The sequence below is a fragment of the Triticum dicoccoides genome, chromosome 4A (assembly GCF_002162155.2).
Source record: "Triticum dicoccoides isolate Atlit2015 ecotype Zavitan chromosome 4A, WEW_v2.0, whole genome shotgun sequence".
NCBI classification, from domain to species: Eukaryota; Viridiplantae; Streptophyta; class Magnoliopsida; order Poales; family Poaceae; genus Triticum; species Triticum dicoccoides.
In genome coordinates, this window is record NC_041386.1 from 434,012,685 (window position 1) to 434,035,597 (window position 22,913).

Sequence of the window (22,913 nt, forward strand, 5' to 3'; positions counted from 1 at the left end):
AAATCATATATTAGATCAATGATTATATATTCGTTCACAAAAAAAAGATCAATGATTATATATGTTTGTTTGTGGAAAATGATTATATATGTCTGGTAAACGTGAAGAGATCTGTGTTACAACATTTGTAACTCGAATCTATAAGTGAAAGTAAAAGATATTTAGTTATGACACATATCAAATTCACACTTTTATTGTAATTGAAGTTCTCTAATTTTGTAAAATAAAAATGCGCCTTTTGCATAGGCTGCACCGCCCCATCTATTTGCTGGCTTGTTTCTAGTACAGTAGCACTACTCTCTCTGTCTCTCATTTGCTTCCAATTGCTAGTAGTACCATTGTTTAGGTGAGCATGCCAGAACTTTCCAGAAAGAGATGGAAGAATCCTGCGTGGTGCCTGTTCAGAGAAGGGCACGCTGCAATAGCACAGTTGTAGACCCACCACGAATCCCAGCAATTTGGACCGTTTGATGAGCATATCCAATGCAGCTGTGGCCACGATGTCACCTGGCTAAAGAGACTAATGTGAGCCGTTGGATAAGAATGATCCAACGGTCCATATGGGCTGATATTCATACACTATATAGGAGTATAGATAATTTCTCAAGAGCTTTGCTTCTTTCGATTCATATGTCGTTGTTATATTGCTTCAAGAACCATGATTGAAGAGGCCAGTACCACAGCAACAGCATTAATCAGCAATACTAGACATATACACTGGAAAAATCTTTTTCTTTTGCTCAGGCGACGCGACCAATTCTCTCTGTACAGTTACCACAGTCCTACACATCGAATCAACTGTCTTTGTGCACAACTAATGTCACCAAAAATCTGAACAGGAGCATGATCCGCCTTTGAAATGGTGGAACCTATAAGGATCTCTCAGGACAATTTCCCTGTCAAAAACCATGCTGACAAGCTTAAATACCAAATGGCAATCCGCACAGACCCTGAGATTCTTGAATATCCTTACTGTACATCCTTCCGGAACAGTGATAAGGCCATATGCCAATGCAAGCTTCTCGCTGTGATTCCAAAGGTTCTGCTCTTTTTGTTCCTCATCTGTATCATGCAGTGCCGATGAGGTATCAGCAACATAACCTACCTCCCTGAGCTTCAGAAAGATTTCATCTAGCTTCGCGTAGATCTTTTCTGTGTCATTATGACTCCGGTCACCTATACCAAAGGTGCTTACTTCTTTCTTCCGCTTAAGCCAACTGCAAGCAGGTCTTTTATTTAAATTGATGCTTTTCATGTGACTTCTTAGTCTGTCAACATCGGACCATCTTGCACTTGTCGCATATAAGTTCGACAAAAGAACATAAGCTGAGTCATCAAAAGGATCCAACTCAAGGAGTTTCTTGGCGGCTTTCCTCCCAATATCCAGATTTTTGTGAGTTCTACTAGAGGACAACAGGCTACGCCAAATTAGATCATTTGGTAAGACTGGCATGTCTTCAATGAACTTCTCTGCTTCTGTAAATCGCCCTAAACGTCCAAGGACATCCACAATGCAAACACAATGCTTTATTCCAGGGGAAACACCAAATACAGAAGACATAGAGTTATAGTAATCAATACCCTTGCCCACTAGACCAGCATGACTACAAGCTGAGAGAAGAGTGACAAATGTTACGTGATCTGGCTTTCGCCCCATCGACACCATATGCTTAAATGTGTCCTCAGCTTCTTTGAAATATCCATATCTTGCATAACCTGATATCAATGTATTCCAGCATTGTTGGGGTCGAACGGCAGGATCAGGAAGCATTTTCAACATCTCATCCATTTTTCCACATTTCCCGTACATATCCATTGCAGCATTAACCACATGACTGTCATTATCCAGCCCACACTTCACACCAAGACCATGTAGTTGCATGCCTTCTTCTAGTGATGCCAGGCTTGCACTGGATGACAAACATTCAGCTAGACAAACATGATCAAGAGTATTTCCAGCATGCCGCATATCCATGAAAAGCTTTAAACCTTCCTCTCCATGGCCATGTTGAACATTCGCAGCGATCATAGCATTCCAGGAAACGACACTTTTCTTGATGATTGTGCGGAAGACTTTAGTGCTTGAATCTAAGTCACCACAGTTTGCATACATTGTGATCAGAGAGTTACTAACGTAGTCATCAGCTACGAACCCAGTACGGATTGTGTATGCGTGCAGGGGCAATCCATAATTGTGTAAATCATTTGAAGATTTGAAAGAACCCTGGATATTCACTATTGTTATGTAATTTGGCTTTAATCCCGCACTTCTCATCCAAGTAAATACCTGCATTACCTTGGTACAATCCTCAAGCGGTGCATAGCTCCCAATAAGTACATTGCAACTGACAACATCGTGAGTGGACATCAACTGAAATACTCTCTCGACATCTTGGATAGAACTGCATTTACCATACATCGTGAGGAGAGAATTACCAACCAGTAGATTGCGGTCAAGACTTAACTGCAATATCATGGCATGAACCATTCTGCCATCCATCAAAGCTCCTGGACTTGAACATGCTCCTAAAGCGCTGGAAAATGTCATGCGATCTGGAGCTTCATTAGTCTGAAGTAACTGACCTAGTGTCTTCAATGCATCCATGTTATTACCGCTTTGGACATATGATGAAATCATAGTGTTCCATGATATTAGATCCCTTCTGCCCATGCTCCAGAACAGAAACTCAGCATCAACCAACTTCCCAGCAGCAGAATACATATTAACAAGCGCATTAATCACGGGAATATAAGAGTGCAGACCACCCCTGAGACACAGGGAATGAATTCCACTTCCAATGTTGACATAAGCTGGCGACGCACAGGCGCATATCAGGCTGCACATAGTAGTTGCGTCATGCCTTAACAATCCACCACGACGCATATCCGAAAATACCATAAAGCATTTATTGCAGTGTCCTTCATGTGAGTACATTGATACCATAGCGTTCCATGATATAGTGTCACGTTCCTCCATTCGATAAAAGAGCTTCTCGGCATCTTGCACCCTCCCAATGTTACCAAGCATTGTAATCAGTGAATTTACAACGGAGACCTGCCTTTGTAGGCCAGAAACTAAGACCTGGGAAAATACCTGAAGCCCAGCCATCTCACTCTCGAGTGACCCACACAGGCTGACCACCGTCGCAAACGCATTTGCATTGCACGCAACACCTTCCATTCTCATCCGGCAATAAGCTCTCAATGCCTCTTCCAAGTACCCATTTGACGACAATGCCACCATCAGTGCCGTCCACGACACGACATTCCGCTCAGGCATCTCCTGGAACAACTTCTGTGCGTCCAACACATGCTTCCGGGAGCCGTACAGGTGAAGGAGCGCTGTCCCGATGTACACGTTCACCATGAGTCCGGCTTTGTGGGTCAGCGCGTGTATGGCGGCTCCACACGTGCGGCCCTCCTCCTTGTCCCGGCGCTCGCACGCGGTGACGAGACTGGCGAGAGCGAAGCCACTGAGCGGAACTGCACGTTCACGCATGCGACGCAACAGGTCGAACGCAGTGGATTCGTGGCCACAGCGGACGCAGCCGGAGATGGCGGTGTACCAGGAGGACGGAGTGCGGTCCGGCATTGCGTCGAACAGGTGGAGCGCGGCATCTGGTGAGCGGTGACGAAAGTAGAAGGCGAGTAGGGTGTTGCTGTGGAAGGCGCTGAGCGGTAGCGCGCGGCGGAGGACGGTCGCGTGGATGGCGCGTGCGAGGCGCGGGGTGTCGGCGAGGTGAGAGAAGCCAGTGCTCGGGAACTGGGCTACCGCGGGGTGCGGGTGGTCGGCGAGGAGGCTGAAGGGGTGAGGCAGAGATGGGTCGACAGGGCATGGTTGCGCGGTGGCGGAGAGGCGACGGGAGGGGCAGGTGGCGGCGGCGAGGCGCGGCGCTGCTCGGTTGAAGCAGGCGCGGGAGGACTGCCTAGCCAGTTTGGCGGCTAGGAAAATGGCGGGCGGCTTCGTGTTTCGGTCCTGGGCTCCTGGCCGCGACCAAAGAAAGAGAGGGCGAAGAGAAAGGAAACGGATTTTTCGCGGTTTCGCTTCTCGGCCTGTCGACGAAATTGGAGGCCCAAGCCCACTGTCGTGGCCACGGGCTTCCCTTCGCCCCCATAGCCCAGCCTCTCCGATGCTGCCCGGCGGAGGAACCCCGGCTCGGTGGCGGAAGTGGATTTCTTCGCCGGCAACGTGCTCATACATTCCGGTTGTTCAGCACAAACTAGCGACAACGCTGCTTTCTTTCTCCCTGCGGCAAATTTTCATGTTTTGACCCTTTTTTAAAACCTATTTGAAATTTGACCTTAGTTTGAAAAAAGTTCGAGATCTGACCCTTTTGCTACCGCCAGAGCCCATGACGGTAGGGTCTAACAGCCTACCGCCGGGGATTTTGGCGGTAGGAAACATCGCTACCGTCAACCGGGCTGGCGGTAGCCTGTACAATCCTACCGTTAAGGTGCTTGGCGGTAGGCACGAGCACGCACTGTGTTCAATACTTAGGAGGTTTTGGCGGTAGGGCATGCAACCCTACCATCAGAGACCTTTGCGGTAGGCTGTTATACCCTACCGTCATGGTCCCTAGCGGTAGCAAAAGGGTCAGATCTCGAAAAAAAATTCAAACTAGAGTCAAATCTCGAATAGGTTTCAGAAAAGGGTCAAAACACGAAATTTAGCCTCTCCCTGCAAGTTTTTAGACGTCTCTTCTTTTTCTCCGTGTGCTCTTCTCTCGGCGTTGTTTCAAACTTAGAGACAGCTTCGGAATTTCATCAAAGATGCATCATGTATTCCTTCGGGCCCTTTTTACTTCGCGTATTAGATTTGTCTCAAGTCAAACTTTATAAAGTTTGACCAAAATTATATTAAAAAATATCAACATCTACAATATAAAATATATATACTATGAAACTACATTTCATAAATGAATCTAACAATATTGGTTTGATATTGTAAATATTGACACTTTTTTCTATAAGTTTGGTTAAAATAGAGATACTTTACTTTGCATAAAATTTATATGCAAACTAAAAAGGGCCGGAGGGAGTATGTCTGATTGTTTTTGGACTTGTATTAGGATGCATACAGTCAAACTTTCACCGCAATAATATGCGTACAGGTATTAGATTTACCCAAATGATAAGTACCACACGTGTGCCACGAACACTTCTATCCTGACTTTTTTACAACTAAAGTTGTCATCCAAAAAGAAAAGGAAAACCTAAAAAAACGGTCATCCGAAAAGAAAGTTGTCATCTTCATGTCACTAAATTTGCCATCAAAAATATTCAGAGTTGTTATATGTTCGTGCCATACAGGGTCCTAAATTTGTAACATGAAATTGTATAGTTTTATGTTTACAAATCTGAATGGATGTAAAAAGTTGGTCAGCTGGAGCATATACAGACTCAGGGCCTTGCAAGGAATTGATTCACTAGTATATTAGATGGAGAAAAATGCATTGTAGGTCATCAAACTTGCATCGGTGGTCATTTTAGTCCCTGTAGTTCAAAATACCCGAAATATCATCCCTAACTTTGTTCTAGGGGTTCATATACGGTCTTGAAAGTGCTAGTTATCGACTAGAGGGGGTGAATAGGCGATTTTTATGAAAGTCTTCAAAACATGGAAGTTTCGAAGACAAACGATAGAAATGAACCTATTAACATGCAGTGGAAGGTAGACTACACTAAGCAAGCCATAGTCAAGTATATAATGAAGTGAAAGCACGAAGACTAATAGCAGCTAGGCAGTATGGATCAGGATGGAAGATAGTATGAAGCCAATCAGAACAAACAGTCACACAATGAAGACAAACTAATAATGCAAGCAGGTAATGACTTCACAAGGACCAACTATAGATAAAGAGAAGGAAATGATAGAACCAGTTGCTTGGTGAAGACAAGGATTTGTTGGACCAGTTCCAGTTGCTTTGACAACTGTACGTCTGGTTAGAGAGGCTGAAATTTAACTCAGAAGACCGTGTCTTCACCTTATTCCCCTTGAGCTAAGGACACACAGTCCTCGCCCAATCACTCAGGTAAGTCTTCAAGGTAGACTTTCAGACCTTCACAGACTTCGTTCACTGGCGGTCCACAATGACTCTTGGATACTCAGAACGCGACGCCTAACCGACTGGAGGATTCACAGGCCTCAAGTGTAACAAGTCTTCAGATCACACAGACAGGAAGACTTCAGTGATGCCTAACACTCTTTGGCTCTGGGTGTTTAGGGCTTTGTCCTCGCAAGGATTTCTCTCTCAAAGGCTTCGGAGGTGGGTTGCTCTCAAACGACAAAAGTCGTGCACTAACTCTGAGCAGCCACCAATTTATGGTGTAGGGGGTGGGCTATTTATCGCCACTAGGCAACCCGACCTAATTTATGGTGTTCCAACGGTCAGTTTTCAAACACACGCGGCAGCTTGACTTGGGCTACAAGTAAAGCTGACTTATCCAGCTCTGGATAAGATTTGCTCTCATCGTCTTGGCTCGAAGACTTATGATTTGGTTGAGCATCACTTTAGTCATTCTGACTATATTCACTGGGACCCCACTTAACAGTACGGTGGTTCCTATGAATCAACAAAGAAGAAGATGAAACTACGAAATCCATAGTCTTCATGCGATGTCTTCTCATTTCATAGTCTTCAGTGCGAATATCTTGACATACCACCATTGTCTTCAATGTCTTCACACATTTTTAGGGATCATCTCCAGTAGGTAAACTGAATCAATGAGGGACTACTACCTGTGTTATCCTGCAATTCTCACAAACACATTAGTCCCTCAACCAGGTTTGTCGTCAATACTCCAAAACCAACTAGGGGTGGCACTAGATGCACTTACAATCTCCCCCTTTTTGGTGATTGATGACAAACTAGTTGAAGTTTTCAACGGGGATAAACATATGTGAAATTGTAAAGTATTGAGGTATTGTCTTCGTAAGTAGCAAAAGGGCTCCCCCTGAAGATGTGCATATAAGTATTTTGCTTTTGAATGCAAATGCACATGGCAGGTTGTACTTGCGGAGATCCTCTTCTACTTATGAAGACAATTCATCATGCATGAAGAGATATAACGAAGATAATGACGTGCATAATGAAAAATGGATGTCTGCAAAATGACTTCGTGCGGAATTTATCGTCGCACATGCGGAATTTATCATCACATCACATAGTTGACAGAAAAGGTAGCAGACGACCATCAAGTTTAAGTGTTACAACTCAAAAGAACCAAACGTATCAAAAGCGAGAGTTGTAAGCACTTGTCAAATGTAGCAAAAGTATAGCAACCACCCTTATGGACCCGCTTGAATACTATCAACTCATATGCTTCTCCCCCTTTTGTCAGTAATGACCAAAAAGGTTTGAAGACATAGAGCTTGCTACTCGTTCCCATGAGGAGTAGGCGAAGCAGCAGGGTCGTCGTTGAGGTTTGGTGGTGCAGAAGAACTTGGTGCAGTGTCGATACGCGCCGAAGTTGGAGGTGGTGAAGTAGCATCATCTTGGTCATCAATGACTCTGGCATTAACTGTTGCAGCTGAGGAAGAATATTCAGAGTCTTCGAGTGAGGGAGTTCGACGCAAGTGAGTGTTCCGGGGAGGAGTGGAATCAAACTTTAATCTCTCCATGAAGCCATCCTGTTGAAGATCATCTTCAGAGCTCAGCAGAGTCAGACTCTTCCACGATCGGCGACAGGTTTCATGAGTGACAAAGGCATTCTTGGTGGCAAGGTTGCGAATGCGATTGACATCCACCAAGAGGCTCTGCATTTGACGCTTGAGCCAGTCATGATGCTTATCCTGTTTCTGATGCAAGGCGACTAGAAGCTCTCGGTCATTGAGAACACGAGATCGCTTCCGAGGCCTTTGGGAAATTGTGCTTTCAGTGGCTTCAGTTTGGGTACGAGTGGCACATGTATTTCCAGCCAAAGGATAAACATGAGTGACGGCTTGAAATCCTTCAATGGGCTGTGTGAAGCTTTGGTGATCAGCATTGTGAAGATAAACAGGCTTTTTGGCAGGCTCTGAGTAGATGGCTTCGATAGACAGATCAACCTCTGGCAAGAATATGAGATGATTACGTGCATAAGGCTGATAGTTGATTGCAGAGTGAAGCTTGATGAGGCGCATTACCCATGGAGCATAGAACTTCAGACCAAAGATATCAGAGCCAGATGCAGCCAATTGTCTAATGAAGAAGGCTTGAGCATTGAAGCTGATGCCATTGAAGATGTAGAAAACCAATGTCTTCATTGCTCCTTCAAGCTTCAGTGTATGAGAATGTCCTTTGACAGGCCATAGAGTTTGCCTGATGATATGGTAAATAGTGCGGGGCAGATACTCTAGGTCTTCAACAAAGAACTCCTTGGGATAGTCAGCGTCATGGGGCAGTGGCTTCATCATGCTCATCATTTGGCTCATGTTAGACTCTGGCTTCTGGAAGATGCTCTCCAAAGCATTCTGGTGTATCTGACAGCCTGGTTCATAATGTTCGCCAGGAGTGGGTAGGGCAGTAAGCTCTATGATGTCTTGGGCTTTAGCTTCATGGTGTACATCGCCTGTCATCCACTCAAGGATCCAAGTCTTTGGATCCCTATTGTAGCCGCGAATGTGGAGGGTAGCATAAAATTGTAGCAGAAGCTCTTCATTCCAATGTTCTTTGGCAGTCACAAACTGTAGAAGGCCAGCATCTCTGAAGTAGTCAAGGGCTTCTTCTAGGCAGGGCAGGCCAGCCATGGCTTCGCAGTCTAGACGCATATGAGGAAAAATGCGCCCCTGATTGTATAAGATGCAGGAATAGTAACTACGCTACTGATAACTCCAGAATCGATCTGATGAAATTCTTGGCCTTGTGTAGGGGTTCTTGGCACCGTCAAAGAATGTGTTGTGTGCCTTGAAGCCATTCAGATTAAATGATCCTGGTGAAGTTGCAGTACCGGGAAACCTTGGTAGCCTAGAATTTGGCTTCTAGACATGAGGCCCGTGCTCCACATGATAGTCGAATTATGGTCCGGGAGCAGGAGGAGGTACCAGAATGGTCCAACGAACCATGACAGGTTGGCCACGGTCAAAAGCCAGCTCAATGGTATGAGGCCTTGGAGGAGGCACAGGAGCATTGACATTGACGTGGGCTTCGAGCTGCACAATGGCTTCGGGGTTCACATGCACTTCTGGCGCCACATTAGCTTCAGGTGCCACATTTTCTTCGGTCATGACAACGTCATTGGCTTCAGTATTGGTGTTTTGGCTGCCTCAGTATTTTCAACCTCCACTTGAGTAGATGGAGGGTTGGACACGTTCTCCTCGAGAACAACTTCTTGGTTGGATGGGGGCGTAGCAACACATTCTTCTTCTTGACTTGGTTCTTCTTGTTCATCGGCTGATGCAGTCGGAATGTCTTCAGCAGCTTTGGCTTCAGACTCTGAGATGTTCACAGTTGAAGTGGCTTCAGGAAACACTTGGCGCGATACTGAGTGGTGGTGCTCTTCTCCTTCTGGAACACTCGAAAGAGTGACTTGTGGCCTTGGACCTTTGCGAAGCCTGCGAAACACTGGCGACACCTTTAGAGAGGGAGTCGGTTGGGCCACAAAGTCATCATCTTCAAGAACGGAGTGGTGGCTTGAGGTGGGGGAGTACTTGGTGACTCTTGACAAGGGGAGTCTTGAGGGTGATCAACCCATGAATCATCCTGAGCAATTGGCGACAAAGGACGACCAATGCTGATGAGTTTGCTGTTCGTCAGAACAGGCGATGATACCATGTTGTGCTCGATCTGAGGAAGGACTTCATCATCTTCAACATTGTCTTGGGGACCAATGTCTTCAGCTGCAGTGGGGTCGACAACTGGATCTTCTTCAGCTTCAGGAGCCTCTGTGGTAGCAGGCTCATGAACTATCAACTGGCGCTCACGGTGTTCAGACGCAGGACGAGCCACTGAGATTGGCTCAACGACAAGGGGCTCTGTGGGAGCAACCCGATCTTTCTTCTTGGTTTTTCTCTTCTTGGTTGGTGGAGCCTCATCAGTGGTGTTCTTGGTTTTGTGCTTTTTGGCTTCGGCTTCGGCTGCCCTTGTTTTCTTGAGCTTTGAAGCCACTGTGGGGACCTTAGGCTTCACGCCTGTCATACTGGCGGGGAAGACAATGCGAGGTTCTTCCCGCCTAGATGCTTCAGCTAGGGCCACAGTAGGCTTCTTCTTCTTGGCAGCCATCTTGGGGTTGATGCCAGGACGCCCAAGTGCCTTGCGCTTCTCAGCTTTATTGTAGGCTTGAACACATTTGGCAGCCAGGTGTTTCATGCGCTCTCGAGAACCTTTAGCTTCGTCACGTTTCTTGTGAAACGCCTCCTTGAGCTCATGCATCATTTGCTTGAAGTTTTGGACGTCTGTCACACTGAGATGGGCCATGTGCTTCTTGAACTGAGCCTTTTCATAGTCAATCTTGTGCTTCAGTTCAACGATTCTCTGGGCTAGAGCCAGCTCAGGAGCAATGGATCCATGGAAGGAGACGTTGAGGCCAATAGGGAGTTGAAGATCATCAAAACTGAGGTTTGGGCTGTCAAACCACTCGTCAATGAACTTGTTCAGGATGTTCACATCAAAGAGGGGAACATCATTGAAGATTTCCGCCTCTTACTTGCTCTTTATTAGCAGCTCAAGAGCATCATCGCTAAGATCGTCACTTGATAGATTAATGGCTTCATTCTCATTCCTCAAAACGGCAGCTGGGGTCAATGCTTGACCAGTAGTTTGCATGGGCTTCTTCCTATTCTCAGACTTGGAGATGTAAGAGAGATCTTCAGAATGCACACTTGGTGTAGAAGGAGCAGTGGCCAGAGGCTTCGCTCGCGAAACACTTGGTGCAGTGGATGGCTTCGAAGCCTTGGGTTTCTTCTGCTTCGCAGGCTTCGGTGGTGCAGGCGCTTCATCAGAATCAGCGTCATCTGCAGAGTGATCCACGGCTGCCCCTTGAACCATAATGTGAGTGATCAGACCTTCAAGGTTGTAGAAGGGCCCAACAATATTAGGTTCAACATCGCGTGTGCCGCCGTCACGAGGAGTAGAGGGACCGGGGTTGAAGTATAATCCCCGCGACTTATTGTTCTCTTTGGCCGAGTTCTTGGCAAACTGGTAGTTGCGCTTGAAGAGATTGTCTTCACGACACCATAATAGAGAGGATGGGTCGGCATCAGCAGGCTGAAGTCCATGGACCATGCAGGGGTAGAAGCCTTGAGCAATGGCTTCAGGCTTCGACTTGGGCTGAAGCCCTTTGTATATAATATCTCCCCAGGGCCCCTTGATGGCATTCTTTTCAGCATATTTGTCAGTGACAAATTTGTACTTGAACCACTCCTTTGCCCAATATCTTTGAATCCACTGGATTCGGTTCTTGCGTTCTCCATAGGTCTCTTCTGGATCTGACTTATATAGCTCATAGAGATCTGGTGGCAGGTCCTTAGTGTGTTCCCACGGCGCCGTCTGCCGCCCTTCCTGACTGATTTCTTTGTTACCATGAAGTTCAGACTGAATGGCTTCACAACTTGCAAAGGCTTCCGTCTGCTGGTCAGACAGGAACTGGTTTCGGGAGAATTGACGTGACGCTGTAAGAACTCTGCAAATGAATGCAGACTATGAGAACCAAGGGATTATCCCACGAACATGTACTTGTGACAGCATTTAGAGATGCGAGGGAAGAGGAAGAGGTCATATGCATTCTCAGAAGATTTTGAAGATAAATCAGTTTAGAAGACATTGACCTCATAGTGCGAAGACATTCACTCATATGATGAGAGTTGGTTCCAGATTTGTATGAATCCAAGAATAAGTACAAGTGAGGAATCTAACTACTTTGTGAAGCATAAGTGAATATACTAGGCATGTTATGAGATGCAAAACAGGATAGATCCAAATTTGTAGGGACATAAACCACTTGTGGTTGAAAAGGATGAATCTACCGGATCAAAAGGACTGTAAAAATAGGTTTTTTTACCACACGAAGTACTGCTAGAGGGAGTAGAAGATGAGGTCGAGCAGTTCAATCTTCCGTGCCCTAACTTGGCGACGGAAGACACCTACGGTGACGGTGGAGAAGACGATGTCCGCGGCCGGTGTGAGGACGGCATCGGTGAGGTCGCGGCAGCTAAGCGCTTCGTGGCCGGCGTCGTCGAGAGCTAGCGGTGGTGCTAGGGTTTGTGCGAGAAGGAGAAGTGGAAGAAGAGATAATGACTGGGGTGTGGCGTGTATTTATAAGGACAGGGGCGGCACAACGTTATTACACAGGTGCCCCTGGCGGTTCACATCTGAAGGGCACGTGGCGAACATGCAACACATTGGAGGTTGTTCCATGTTCTCACGCACGCCTGGATTGTCGGGTGGTCATTCCCGCTTCTCCGGGTTTCAGGCAAAAGGATTGAGCATTTAAATCAGATTTAAGGTTTGTCTCTGTGTCTTCTGCTAACAAGGACGCAGAGAAGACATTCGATAGTTTCAATAGAATGCATATGATTTGGATAGATAGATTTGAGATGGGAGCATAGAGTGGTTAGGGTCCGATCACATTCACTTAGTTCAAAAGATTCAAATGAGAAGACATAGCTATAAGTGAATACTGTAGAGGACAGAACGCTAATATATGAATATATCCGAATAAGACCAAATCAATATAGTGAAGATAAACATGAAGTCATGTTAATATTGAAGACAAACCAAACGCGAAGATTTTGCAAATGTAACGCCAACAGAAAACACTCCAAGCAAAAGTTTGGTGGTGGCGTTACCCACCGTATAGGAAGTATTAGACCCAGACACGGCACACAATTATCGTGGCGCTCCGAAGTCAAATTTCGCGTTAATGTATTCACACTTAGAGTGTAAGTCTTCATTAATTGAAGATATACGTTACTTCGTGTGTTGCACATCTAAGTCATCAACATGCATAAGTGTTAGGATGTGTGCCTGATCACAGGACATTTGAGGATTCCAAGATATTTAGCTCACACCACAACTTGCAAAACCTTTTCTCATCCAAGGGCTTTGTGAAAATATCTGCCAATTGCTCTTCAGTGTTGACGTGAATGATATCAATATCTTCCTTCATGACATGATCTCTGAGAAAGTGATGACGAATCTGAATGTGCTTTTGTCTTCGAGTGCTAAACTGGGTTGTTGGCAATCTTGATGGCGCTTTCATTGTCGCAGTAGAGTGGTACTTGCTTCAGATGGATGCCATAGTCTTTGAGTGTTTGCTTCATCCATAGAAGCTGAGCGCAGCAAGATCCAGCAGCAATGTATTCAGATTCAGCAGTGGAGAGAGATACACATTTCTGCTTCTTTGAAGACCAACAAACAAGTGATCATCCCAGAAAGTGACATGTGCCTGATGTAGACTTGCGATCCACCTTGTCACGAGCATAATCAGCATCCGAGAATCCAACTAGATCAAACTCTGAGCCCTTGGGATACCATAATCCTAGTGTTTGGGTGTAAGCCAAATATCGAAGAATTCGCTTCACAGCTAAGTGATGCGATTCCTTTGGTGCCGCTTGGAATCGGTCATACATGCAAACACTAAGCATGATATCTGGCCTAGATGCACATAAATAAAGTAAAGAACCAATCATGGAACAGTATACCTTTTGATCGAACTCTTTACCATTGGCGTCAGGACCCATATGGCTTTTGGTTGGCATTGGCGTCGTGTAACCTTTGAAGTCTTGCATTCCAAACTTCTTTAGGTAGTCTTTGAGATATGAAGATGCCGTTGCTTTGCTGCCGTATTTGAAGACCAAGGAAGAACTTTAGCTCACCCATCATGGACATCTGATATTGCTCTTGCATCATGTGTCCAAACTCATCACTGTATTTTTGATTAGTGCACCCGAAGATAATATCATCCACATATATTTGGCACACAAACAGTTCACCATCATATGTCTTCGTGAAGAGTGTGGGATCCAGGGAACCAGGTTTGAAGCCTTTGCTCTTCAGGAAGTCTTTGAGTGTGTCATACCAAGCACGAGGGGCTTGTTTGAGTCCATACAGTGCCTTATTGAGCTTGTATACCATATCAGGGTGTTTTGGATATTCAAATCCAGGCGGTTGTGCAACATACACTTCTTCTTCAATCTTGCCGTTGAGAAAAGCACTCTTCACATCCATTTTATACAGGAGGATGTTATGATGATTTGCGTAGGCTAGCAGTATGCGAATGGCTTCAAGCCTAGCCACGGGAGCAAATGTTTCATCAAAGTCAATTCCTTCAACTTGAGTGTATCCTTGAGCAACGAGACGAGCCTTGTTTCTGACAACTTGACCATGCTCATCTTGCTTGTTGCAATATATCCATTTAGTGCCTATGATATTGTGTTTACGAGGATCAGGACGCTTGACCAGTTCCCACACATTGTTCAACTCGAACTGCTGAAGCTCTTCTTGCATAGATTGAATCCATTCAGGTTCCATGAAGGCTTCAGCAACTTTCTTGGGTTCATATATTGAGACAAATGCAAAGTGCCCACATAAATTTGCCAGCTGTGTTGCCCTTGAACGAGTGAGTGGACCAGGTGCATTGATGCTATCAATTATCTTCTCAATCTGTACTTCATTTGCAACATGAGGATGAACTGGACGAAGATTTTGCCCTTGCTGATCATTGTCATCATTAGGAGGATTGTCTTCAGGTTGAGCATTGTCTTCAGGTTTATTAGGTGCAGAAATGATAAGTTCCTCTTCAGCCTGAGCTTCAGACGGTATGATTTCTCCAGTTCCCATAAGCTTGATGGATTCACTAGGTGGAATTTCATCTAGCACATTTGGCAGATGCTCTCTTTGCGAGCCGTTAGTCTCATCGAACCGCACATCCACAGTTTCAACCACTTTATAGTGAAAGAGGTTGAAGACTCTGTAGGAGTGCGAATCCTTTCCGTAACTGAAAGTGCTAGTGATCGACTGGAGGTGGGGTGGGGTGAATAGGCGATTTTTATGAAAGTCTTCAAAACATGGAAGTTTCGAAGACAAACGATAGAAATAAACCTATTACCATGCAGCGGAAGGTAGACTACACTAGGCTAACCATAGTCAAGTATTCAATGGAGTGAAAGCACAATGACTAATAGCAGCTAGGTAGTAAAGATTAGGTTGGAAGATATTGTGAAGCCAATCAGAACAAGCAGTCACTCAGTGAAGACAAAAGATAAAGCAATCATACAATGACTTCACAAGGACCAACAGTAAGTAAAGGGAAGGGAAGGATGAAACCAGTGACTCGTTGAAGACAATGATTTGTTGGACCAGTTCCAGTTGCTGTGACAATTGTACGTCTGGTTAGGGAGGCTGAGATTCAACTCAGAAGACCTCGTCTTCACCTTATTCCCCTTGAGCTAAGGACACTCAGTCCTCGCCCAATCACTCTGGTAAGTCTTCAAGGTAGACTTCAAAACCTTCACATACTTCGTTCACCAGCAATCCACAATGACTCTTGGATGCTCAGAACGCGACGCCTAACCGGCTGGAGGATTCACAGTCCTCAAGTGTAATAAGTCTTCAGATCACACAGACAGGAAGACTTAAGTGATGCCTAACACTCTTTGGCTCTGGGTGTTTAGGGCTTTATCCTCGCAAGGAATTCTCTCTCAAAGGCTTCGAGATGGGTTGCTCTCAAACGACAAAAGCCATGCACTAACTCTGAGCAGCCAACCGTTTATGGTTGTAGGGGGTGGGCTATTTATAGCCACTAGGCAACCCGACCTGATTTGTCTGAAATGACCCTTGGTCACTAAGGAACTGACACGTGTTCCAACGGTCACATTTCAAACACACACGACAACTTTACTTGGGCTATAAGCAGAGCTGACTTATCCAACTCTGGACAAGATTTGCTCTCATAGTCTTCACTCGAAGACATAGGATTTTGGTTAAGCATCACTTCAGTCATTCTGACTGGTTCACTTGGACCCCACTTAACAGTACGGTGGTTCCTATGACTCAACAAAGAAGAAAAAGAATGACAAAAGAACTAAGTCTTCGCGCTCCATAGTCTTCATGCGATGTCTTCTCTTGTCATAGTCTTCAATGTGAATGTCTTCACATACCACCTTTGACTTCAATGTCTTCTTACATTTTTATGGGTCATCTCTGGTAGGAAAACCGAATCAATAAGGGACTTCTACCTGTGTTATCCTGCAATTCTCACAAACACATTAGTCCCTCAACTAGGTTTGTCGTCAATACTCCAAAACCAACTAGGGGTGGCACTAGATGCACTTACAATCTCCCCCTTTTTGGTGATTGATGACAAACTAGTTGAAGTTTTCAACGGGGAATAAAATATGTGAAATTGTAAAGGATAGGTTATTGTCTTCATAAGTGGCAAAGGCTCCCCCTGAAGATGTGCATATAAGTAATTTGCTTTTGGTATGCAAATTTACATGGCAGGTTGTACTTGTGGAGATCCTCTTCAACTTATGATGACAATTCATCATGCATGAAAAGTATGTGAAGATGATGACATGCATAATGAAAAATGGACGTCTGCAAAATGATCTAAGTGCGGAATTTATCGTCGCACATGCGGAATTTATCATCGCATCATGGAAAAGCAAATAAGTAGCAGACGACCATCGAGTTTGAGTGTTACAACTCAAGGAATCAAATGTATCAAAACGCGAGAGTTGTAAACATTAGGCAAAATATAAAACCACCGCCCATATGGACCCGCTTGAAGACTATCAAACTCATATGCTTCTCCCCCTTTTGTTAGTAAGGACCGAAAAGGTTTGAAGACATAGAGCACCTACTCGTTCCCATGAGGAGTTGGTGAAGTAGCAGGGTCGTTGGAGTTGGTTGGCGGTGCAGACGAACTCGGTGCAGTGGTGATTCGCGTCGAAGGTGGTGAAGTAGCATCGTCTTCATCATCGATGACACGTGCATTCACTGTTGCAGCAGAGGAGGAGAACTCAGAGTCTTCAAGAGACGGAGTACGCCGCAGCAAGGTCCTTCTTGGAGGTGTTGAGTCAAACTTGAAGCGTCCAGAGAAACCATCCTCTTGAAGATCATCTTCAGAACACATAAGCGTCAGCCCTTTCCATGTACGCCGACAAGTTTCATGGGCGACAAAGGAATTCTTGGTGGCAAGGTTGCGAATCCTATTTACGTCCACCAAGAGGCTTTGCATTTGGCGCTTTAGCCAGTCATGATGCTTATCCTGTTTCTGATGAAGGGCAACCAGAAGCTCTCAGTCATTGAGAACACGGGATCGCTTCTTGGGCCGTTGTACAATGGTGCTTTCAGTGGCTTCAGTGAGGGCACGATGAGGTGCACGGGTAGTACCAGCCAGAGGATAAACACGAGTGACTGCTGGGTCGCCTTCAATGTGTTGAGACAAACTTTGCTTATCAGCATTCTGAAGACTAAGGGGCTCCTTGGCAGGCTCTGGATAGATGGCTTCAACTGACATGTCGACGCCAGGCAGAAAAATCTGATGATTGCGAGCAGAGGGATGATAGGTGACAGCTGAGTGTAGTTTGATCAGACGCATAATCCATGGGGCGTAAAACTTCAAGCCAAAGAGATCAGATCCGGATGCAGCATGTTGGCGGATGAAGAAGTCTTGTGCATTGAAGCTTTTGCCATGAAGAATATGGAAGACCAAAGTCTTCATTGCACCTTCCAGCTTTGCATGTGGAGAATGTCCTTTGATGGGCCAGAGAGTTTGCCTTATGATGTGATAGATAGTGCGTGGCAGATACTCAAGGTCTTCAACAAAGAACTCCTTAGGATATTCAGCATCTGGAGGCAAATGCTTCATCATGCTAAGCATCTGACTCATGTTGGGTTCAGGCTTGTGAAAAATGCTTTCCATAGCAGCACTGTGAAGCTGACAACCAGGTTCATAAAGATCTCCTAGAGTGGGCAGGCTAGTGAGCTCAATGATATCAAAGGTTTTGGCTTCGTGATAAACATTGCCTGTCATCCACTCAAGGACCCAAGTCTTCGGATCCCTATTGTAGCGACGAATATGAAGAGTGGCATAGAATTGGAGCAGCAATTCTTCGTTCCAGTGCTCCTTGTCAGTGACGAACTGCAACAAACCAGATTCTCTGAAGCAATCTAGCGCTTCTTCCAAAGAGGGCAGACCAGTTATGGCTGCAGTGTCAAGACGCATATGGGGAAAAATGAGACCTTGATTGTACAAGATGCATGAGTAATAACTGCGCTGCTGATAGCTCCAGAACCGATCAGAAGATATTCTTGCCTTTGAGTAGGGGTTCTTGGCGCTATTGAAGAAGGTGTTGTGTGCTTTGAAGCCATTGACATTGAACGATCCGGGTGCAGATGCAGTGCTTGGAAACCTAGGCAGCCTTGGCATTGGCTTCTGAACCTGAGGCCTGCGCTCGACGTGATAGTCAAATTGGGGACTAGCAGTAGGTGGAGGAACAAGAGGAGGCCATTTGACAATGATGAGCTGACCATAGTTGTATGCTTGCTCAATAGTATGTGGCCTCGGTGGCGGAACAGGAGCAGTGGCATCAATAGAGGCATCATGTTGCACATCTGTTGCAGGTGCATCATTGGCTTCATTGGCCTCTGGCACAGTGTTAGGTACAGGCTCCACAGTGTCTTCAGCCATGACCACGTCATTGGCTTCAGTGGTGTTAGTGGTGGCAGCCTTAGGATTCTCAACCTCCACTTGAGGGGCTGGAGGGTCGGTTACGTTCTCCTCGAGAACAACATCTTGGTGAGACGGGGGTGTAGCAACTCTTGAAACTCTTGGGGCTTCTTCTTCATCTTCTTCTTCATCGGCTGATGCAGCCAGAACATCTTCAACCATTTTGGCTTCGGATTCAGACACGTGCATTGTGGGAGTGACTTGGGGCCTTGGTCCTTTGTGAAGCCTACGTAATGCGGGCAACGCTTGTGGAGATGGAGTGTGCTGGGCCACAAAGTCGTCATCATCTTGCACTATTGGGGTAGTTTGTGGTTGGGGAGAGCTTGGAGTGTCTTTGTCTCTGTGGGTGATCAGCCCACGATGCATCCTGAGCAGTTGGCGTCAGAGGACGACCAATGCTGATGAGTTTGCTGTGCGTGAGCACATGCGATGATACCAGTTGGTGCTCGATCTGAGGAAGGACTTCATCATCTTCAACATTGTCATGGTGACCAATGTCTTCAGCAGCGGTGGGGTCAACTGCTGGAATGTCTTCAGCTTCAGGAGACTCTGTGGAAGCAGGCTCATGAACTATCATCCATCGTTCTTGATGCGAAGATTTAGGACGAGCAACCGAGATGGGCTCGACAACAAGGGGCTCTGTGGGAGCAGCCCGACCTTTCTTGGTTTTGTGCTTCTTCTTGGAGGGAGCGACATCAGAAGCTTCAGGATGTTTCCTCTTTCTGGCTTCAGCCTCGGCAGCCCTTGTCTTCTTTAATTCTGAAGCCATTGTGGGGACCTTAGGCTTCGAGCTTGTCATACTGGCTGGGAAGACAATGGGATGTGCTTCCTGCCTTGTTGCTTCGGGTTCGGCCACAGCTGGCTTCTTCTTCTTCGTTGGAGCCATCCTGGGATCGATGCCAGGACGCCCAAGAGCCTTGCGCTTTTCAGCTTCATTATAGGCTTGCACGCACTTGTCAGCCAGACTCTTCATGCGCTCACGAGAACCTTTAGCTTCTTCGCGTTTCTTGAGAAAGGCTTCCTTGAGCTCGTGCAGCATAGTCTTGAAGTTCTTGACATCTTGCACGCTGAGCTTTGCCATGTGCTTCTTGAACTGAGCTTTCTCATAGTCGATCTTTTGCTTCAGTTCAACGATGCGCTGAGCTAGAGCTAGCTCAGAAGCAATGGCGCCAGTGAAAGCGACGCTGAGGCCAATTGGAAGTTGCAGATCATCAAAGCTGAGATTGGGGGTTTCAAACCACTCATCAATGAAGTTGTGGATGATTGCCACGTCAAAGAGAGGCAAATCATTGAAGATTTCTGCTTCTTCCTTGCTCTTAATCAGTTGCTCAAGAGCGTCATCTGCAAGATCTTCATCGCTGGACACATCAATGGCGTCATTGCGCAGAATAGCAGCAACAGTCAGTGCCTGATCAGTATTCTTTCTCATCTCAGTCTTCTTGGAGATACGTGATAGATCTTTAGACTACACACTGTCTTCAGGAGGTGCAGTAGCCAGTGGCTTCGCCCGTAAGATTTTTGGTGCTGAGGCAGACTTTGAAGCTTTAGGCTTCTTTAGTTTCTTTGGCTTCGGCGGTGCAGGCGCTTCATCAGATTCAGCGTCATCTGCAGGCTCATCCACGGCTGTCCCTTGAACCATGATATGAGTGATGAGACCTTCCAGGTTGTGGAAGGGCCCAACAAGATTGGGTTCAGCTTCGCGTGTGCCATCAGCACGAGGAGCAGAGGGGCCTGGATTGAAGTCTAAGCCTCGTGACTTCTTGTTCTCTTTGGCCGAGTTCCTGGCAAACTGAAGGTTGCGCTTGAACAGATTATCATCACGGCACCACAGTAATGAAGATGGGTCTGCATCCACAGGCTGTGGTCCATGGACCATGCAAGGATAGAAGCCTTGTTCAATGGCTTCAGCTCTGGACTTGGGTTGAAGATTTCTGTATAGAATGTCTCCCCATGGTCGTTTGATGGCATTCTTCTCAGCATACTCCTGGGTCACGAACCTGTACTTGAACCACTGTTCTGCCCAATATCTTCGAATCCATTGGATTCGAGTTTTTCGCTGATTGTAGTCCTCCTCTGGATCTGTCTTGTACAGCTCATAGAGGTCAGGAGGCAAATATCTTGAGGTGTTGCCATGACGCTGCCTGCCACCCTTTATTGTAGGTTTCTCTGGTGCCATGAAGCTTAAACTGAAGGGCTTCAACACGTTTAAAGGCTTCAAAGGCTTTCGCTTTCTGGTCAAACGGGAACTGGCTTCGGGAGAGTTAATGTGATGCTGTAAGAATTCTACAAACGAATGCAGACTATGAGAACCACGGGATTCTCCCACAGACATGTACCTGTGACAGCATTAAGATGCAAGGGATGGGGAAGAGGTCATATGCATTCTCAGAAGATTTTGAAGATAAATTAGTTTAGAAGACATTGACCTCATAGTGCGAAGACATTCACTCATAGATAGAGAGTTGGTTCCAGATTTGTACGAATCCACGAATAAGTACAAGTGAGGAATCTAACTACTTTGTGAAGCATAAGTGAACATACTAGGCATATTATGAGATGCAATATGAAATAGATCCAACTTGTGTGAACAGAAACTACTTGTGGTAGAAAGAGATGAATCTATAGGATCAAAGGGGCCGTAAAAAGGAAGTTTTATTTACCACACGAAGAACTGCTAGATGGAGTGGGAGAGGAGGCCGAGCAGTTCGATCATCCGTGCCCTAACTTGGCGACGGAGGACACCTACGGTGACGGCGGAGAAGACGATGTCCGCGGCCGGCGTGAAGACGGTGTCGGTGAGGTCGTGACAACTAAGCGCTTCGTCGCTGGCGTCGTCGAGGGCTAGCGGTGGTGCTAGGGTTTGTGCGAGAGTGGAAGAAAGGATAATGACTGTGGTGAGGCGTGTATTTATAGGGACAGGGACGGCACAGTGTTATTACACAGGTACCCCTGGCAATTCACATCTGAAGGACACGTGGCCATCATGCAACATATCGGAGGTTGTTCCATGTTCCCACGCACGCCTGTATTGTCGGGTGGTCGTTCCCACTTCTCCGGGTTTCAGGTGAAGGAATTAGCATTGAAAACGGACTTAATGTTTGTCTCTGTTCTTCTGCTGACTAGGACGCAGAGAAGACATTCGACAGCTTCAATAGAATGCATATGATTTGGACAGATAGAGTTTGAGATAGAAAGCATAGAGAGATTAGGGTCCGATCACATTCACTTAGTTCAAAAGATTCAACAAGGAAGACGTAGCTATAAGTGAATGCTGTAGAGGACAGAACACTAGTATGTATATATCATAAGACAATCAAGTCAACATAGTGAAGATAATCATGAAGACAAGTTGAAAATGAAGACAAACAAAATGTGAAGACATAGTACATGTAACGCCATGGGTAAAACACTTCAAATAGAAGAATTTGGTGGTGTCGTTACCCACCGTATAGGAAGTATTAGACCCAGACACGACGCACAATTATCGTGGCGCTCCAAAGTCAAATTCCATGTTAATGTATTCACACTCAGAGTGTAAGTCTTCATTGATTGAAGATATACTTTACTTCGTGTGTTGCACATCTAAGTCATCAACATGCATAAGTGTTAGGATGTGTGCCTGATCACATGACATTTGAGGATTCCAAGATATTTAGCTCACACCGTAACTTGCAAAACCTCTTCTCATCCAAGGGCTTGGTGAAGATATCTGCCAATTGCTCTTCAGTGTTGACGTGTATGATATCAATATCTTCCTTCACAACATGATCTCTGAGAAAGTGATGACGAATTTCAATGTGCTTTGTCTTCTAGTGCTGAATTGGTTTGTTGGCAATCTTGATGGCGCTTTCATTGTCGTAGTAGAGTGGTACTTGCTTCAGGTGAATGCCATAGTCTTTGAGTGTTTGCTTCATCCATAGAAGCTGAGCGCAGCAAGATCCAGCAGCAATGTATTCAAATTCAGCAGTGGAGAGAGATACACAGTTCTACTTCTTTGAAGACCAGCATACAAGTGATCATCCCAGAAAATGACATGTGCCTGATGTAGACTTGCGATCCACCTTGTCACCAGCATAATCAGCATCCGAGAATCCAACTAGATCAAACTCTGAGCCCTTTGGATACCATAATCCTAGTGTTGGGGTGTGAGCCAAATATCTGAGAATTTGCTTTACAGCTAAGTGATGCGATTCCTTTGGTGCCGCTTGGAACCGGGCACACATGCAAACACTAAGCATGATATCTGGCCTAGATGCACATAA

At 45.8% G+C, this 22,913-nt stretch overlaps 1 protein-coding gene across 1 annotated transcript; it reads right to left on the bottom strand.

Moving 5' to 3' along the window:
* Positions 1 to 79: 79 nt before the first annotated feature.
* LOC119286043 (pentatricopeptide repeat-containing protein At3g24000, mitochondrial-like) lies at positions 80 to 3,958 on the bottom strand. The gene has a single exon (XM_037565380.1). The coding sequence runs from the start codon at positions 3,590 to 3,592 to the stop codon at positions 821 to 823; it is 2,772 nt and encodes a 923-aa protein (XP_037421277.1). The 5' UTR covers positions 3,593 to 3,958; the 3' UTR covers positions 80 to 820.
* Between the last annotated feature and the right edge of the window lie 18,955 nt (positions 3,959 to 22,913).